General features: G+C 33.3%; 1 protein-coding gene and 1 long non-coding RNA gene across 2 annotated transcripts; both read left to right on the top strand.

Annotated features, from left to right (window-relative positions):
* The first annotated feature begins 70 nt into the window (after positions 1-70).
* LOC109589526 (kelch domain-containing protein 4-like) lies at positions 71-714 on the top strand. The gene is made up of 2 exons (XM_020005591.1): positions 71-421; positions 468-714. Exons 1-2 carry the CDS (start codon positions 186-188, stop codon positions 712-714), a joined length of 483 nt encoding a protein of 160 aa, XP_019861150.1. The 5' UTR covers positions 71-185.
* Positions 715-1,202: 488 nt separating this feature from the next.
* Positions 1,203-2,497, top strand: LOC109589527 (uncharacterized). The gene is made up of 3 exons (XR_002188753.1): positions 1,203-1,310; positions 1,633-1,771; positions 2,360-2,497. It is a non-coding gene; the product is annotated as an uncharacterized LOC109589527 (long non-coding RNA).
* Positions 2,498-2,768: the final 271 nt, after the last annotated feature.

The following is a 2,768-nucleotide window of genomic DNA, read 5'->3' on the forward strand; positions in this document are numbered from 1 at the left end:
GTGAGTGTCTTTATTTTCTTCTCTTTATATCTCTTTCTTTCTTATTCTCTCCCTTACTTTACTCCTCTGTATCCTCTCCTTATTATAACTATTCACTATATTACTGTGTCCTCTTGTTATCTATAGTCTATCAACCAGTGAAGAGGAGCGAGCACTCTACAGTACAGGTAGGAGACTACCTCTACATGTGGGGTGGGGACCAGCCTGGTCGCCCTGGAGTACACAATAATGAGAAGAAGAAATCAATGTATTCTGTAATGGAGGTCTGTCACCTACCAACTGGTGAGTGGGTACAAAAGCCTACCACTGGTGACCCTCCACTTGGTGTCTGTGGACATGCTGCTGCTGTCATTAGAAATGAAATATTCTTCTTTGGAGGCTTTTGTGGTCATAGTGGCTGTTATCATAATAGTTTATACAGGTAACCATAATAGTTACTGATAAATATTATATAATATTTTATACAGTTTTAATGTTGATACCTTCAATTGGAAGGAACTCTCTCCTACTACATCTCATCATGGTCCTATGATGAAGTACTTCCCTGGCATGATAGCAATAAAAGTGAATGACGAGGACTATCTTGTTGTTATTGGTGGAAAGGTATCATCTTCTAATACTCCACCACAACCTGGTGCCCAGTACAGTAAAGATACTTATGGTAGTCAACATTGCAACGAAGTACATATGTACAGATTAAAAACTGGTCAGTAAAATAATATTAGGTTTATAAATTTAGTTTGATGATAAAATTAATTTTTGAGTTTTGCTAAGAATTTTTCAAAAATTACGTACAACCATCTGTCCATTATGATTAATTCACAGTGTGTGTGTGTTCATATTATTTTTAGGTGAATGGACTTCGCCAACTGTCACTGGAGACAGACCACCTCCTATTCAAAAATTCACTTTAACATCAATAACTAATACCACTGCTATATTGTTTGGTGGTGAGACTGGTGATGATAGATACAGTAATGATGTATATGTATTTGAATTTACTGATACATCAGTGGTGAGTGTATTATTAGTATAATTACATTAATTATTAATTAATAATGTATTGTATGTGTGTATTATTATTCATAACAGAGTGTGTGGGTGGAGTTTATGATAATTAAGTATTTTCATTATTTTAGAAATGTAAAAAGTTTTCTAATCCTGGAGGATCAGTACAATGGCCTGAGGAGAGACGTTCTCATTCCAGTGTATTGATCAACTGTAGCTCAGGACCACACCTACTAGTGGTGGGTGGGGGTACCAGTGACTGTTGGTTGTTAAATATAAACAAAATGGAATGGAAAGAACTGGTAAGTATTATAATATAATTGTGGTGAGCATGAGTGAGTCCTACTAGTACGAGACCACTGTGATCTGTCTGTCTGTACATGTACGTCACTCCTCAATGATAATCAATTTAATACAGTACAACTGGTCAGTATAGACATGTGCATATGATAAAGAAATGAAAGATTATGCTATGAGTAGTTTTTAAGAAAGAGCTCATGAAGCTTGCCTTTGTTGTCATTTTTGTGAGTGTGATTGACAATGGAGGAGAAAGGAGGAGGAGGAGGAGAGAAATCATTTTTATTAACCAGATAATATATTTTATCATTATTTTTAATTATATAGACTAATATACCAGACAGTGTCACTGATAGATATTATCATTCTCTCTCAGTTTGGAATGAGACACAGACCACTCACTGGATAATTGAGTTTGGAGGAAGGAGAGATGGTTTTATCAGTGATACAAGATTTATTGAAATGAGTGAGTACATGTATACATTAGTAGATACAATATGTATTGAATATGTAATAATAATAATATTACAATAAAGAATGAGTGAGGGGTGTGGCTTTATGTGTGATTGTACACTCCCACAAAATTAAATTTTACCATTTTTTGGATTTTGAATTATTTTGGATTATTTGTGGGCAGGGTGACTGTTGCTGTTTTCGTGAATCTAACATTTCTAAGATTTTGTGGAATTAATTTTTGTGAATTGCTTGCAGACTGCACCACGTGGCAATGGAGAGCAGAAATTAGCAGTGAAAAATTTTGCAAATGATCACAAACCACAAAATTTTCGAAAATATTTTACCACAAAAATAAACCGGTATACGGTATTACATTGAAGAATGAGTGAGGGGTGTGGCTTTGTGTGATTGTATGCACCTACTAAAATTAAATTTACATTTTTTGGATTTTGAAACACGAAGTATAGTTAGTTCATTTGTGGGCTGGGCCACTTTTATCACACCCACTAGTAATTATTATTATTTTAAAAATTATTATTGTTGTTATTATTATTATTATTATTATTATTATTAGTATTATTATTATTATTATTATTAGTATCTAGTACTGGTGATTTGCTAGTACAGTCAGTACTGGACATTAATGAATATCAGAAGAGAAGAATACAAGGTATTAACACATACATGTACATGTACATGTACCAAACACATGTTTCACTTATGTGAGGTACACTCATGCTTGCCAGCCAATAAATAATTCCATTTCATGTATTAGCAGCTAATGATATTCCTAACCATCTATTGTTTTGATGAAACCTTTTCACAATCATAACAGAATCCATTGTAGTACAGCAATCATAAGTACATACACACAATCAGTAATGGTTAGGTAATACACTCACTAATGTAACACACACTAATCTAATAATGTAATAGACCTCTTTGTGTATACACAAGACAGTTCCTGCTATGTTTATTAATTATACTATTTCATTATATTATATAGA

This window comes from Amphimedon queenslandica, unplaced genomic scaffold (genome assembly GCF_000090795.2).
Source record: "Amphimedon queenslandica unplaced genomic scaffold, v1.1 AMPQUscaffold_11219, whole genome shotgun sequence".
NCBI lineage: Eukaryota > Metazoa > Porifera > Demospongiae > Haplosclerida > Niphatidae > Amphimedon > Amphimedon queenslandica.

What these genes read in the sequence shown, in the direction of transcription:
- LOC109589526 (XM_020005591.1), top strand. Translation starts at nt 186, where the DNA reads ATGTGGGGTGGGGACCAGCCTGGTCGCCCTGGAGTACACAATAATGAG. An exon ending in TATCATAATAGTTTATACAG is followed by an intron (nt 422 to 467) that starts GTAACCATAATA and finishes TATTTTATACAG; the next exon opens with TTTTAATGTTGATACCTTCA.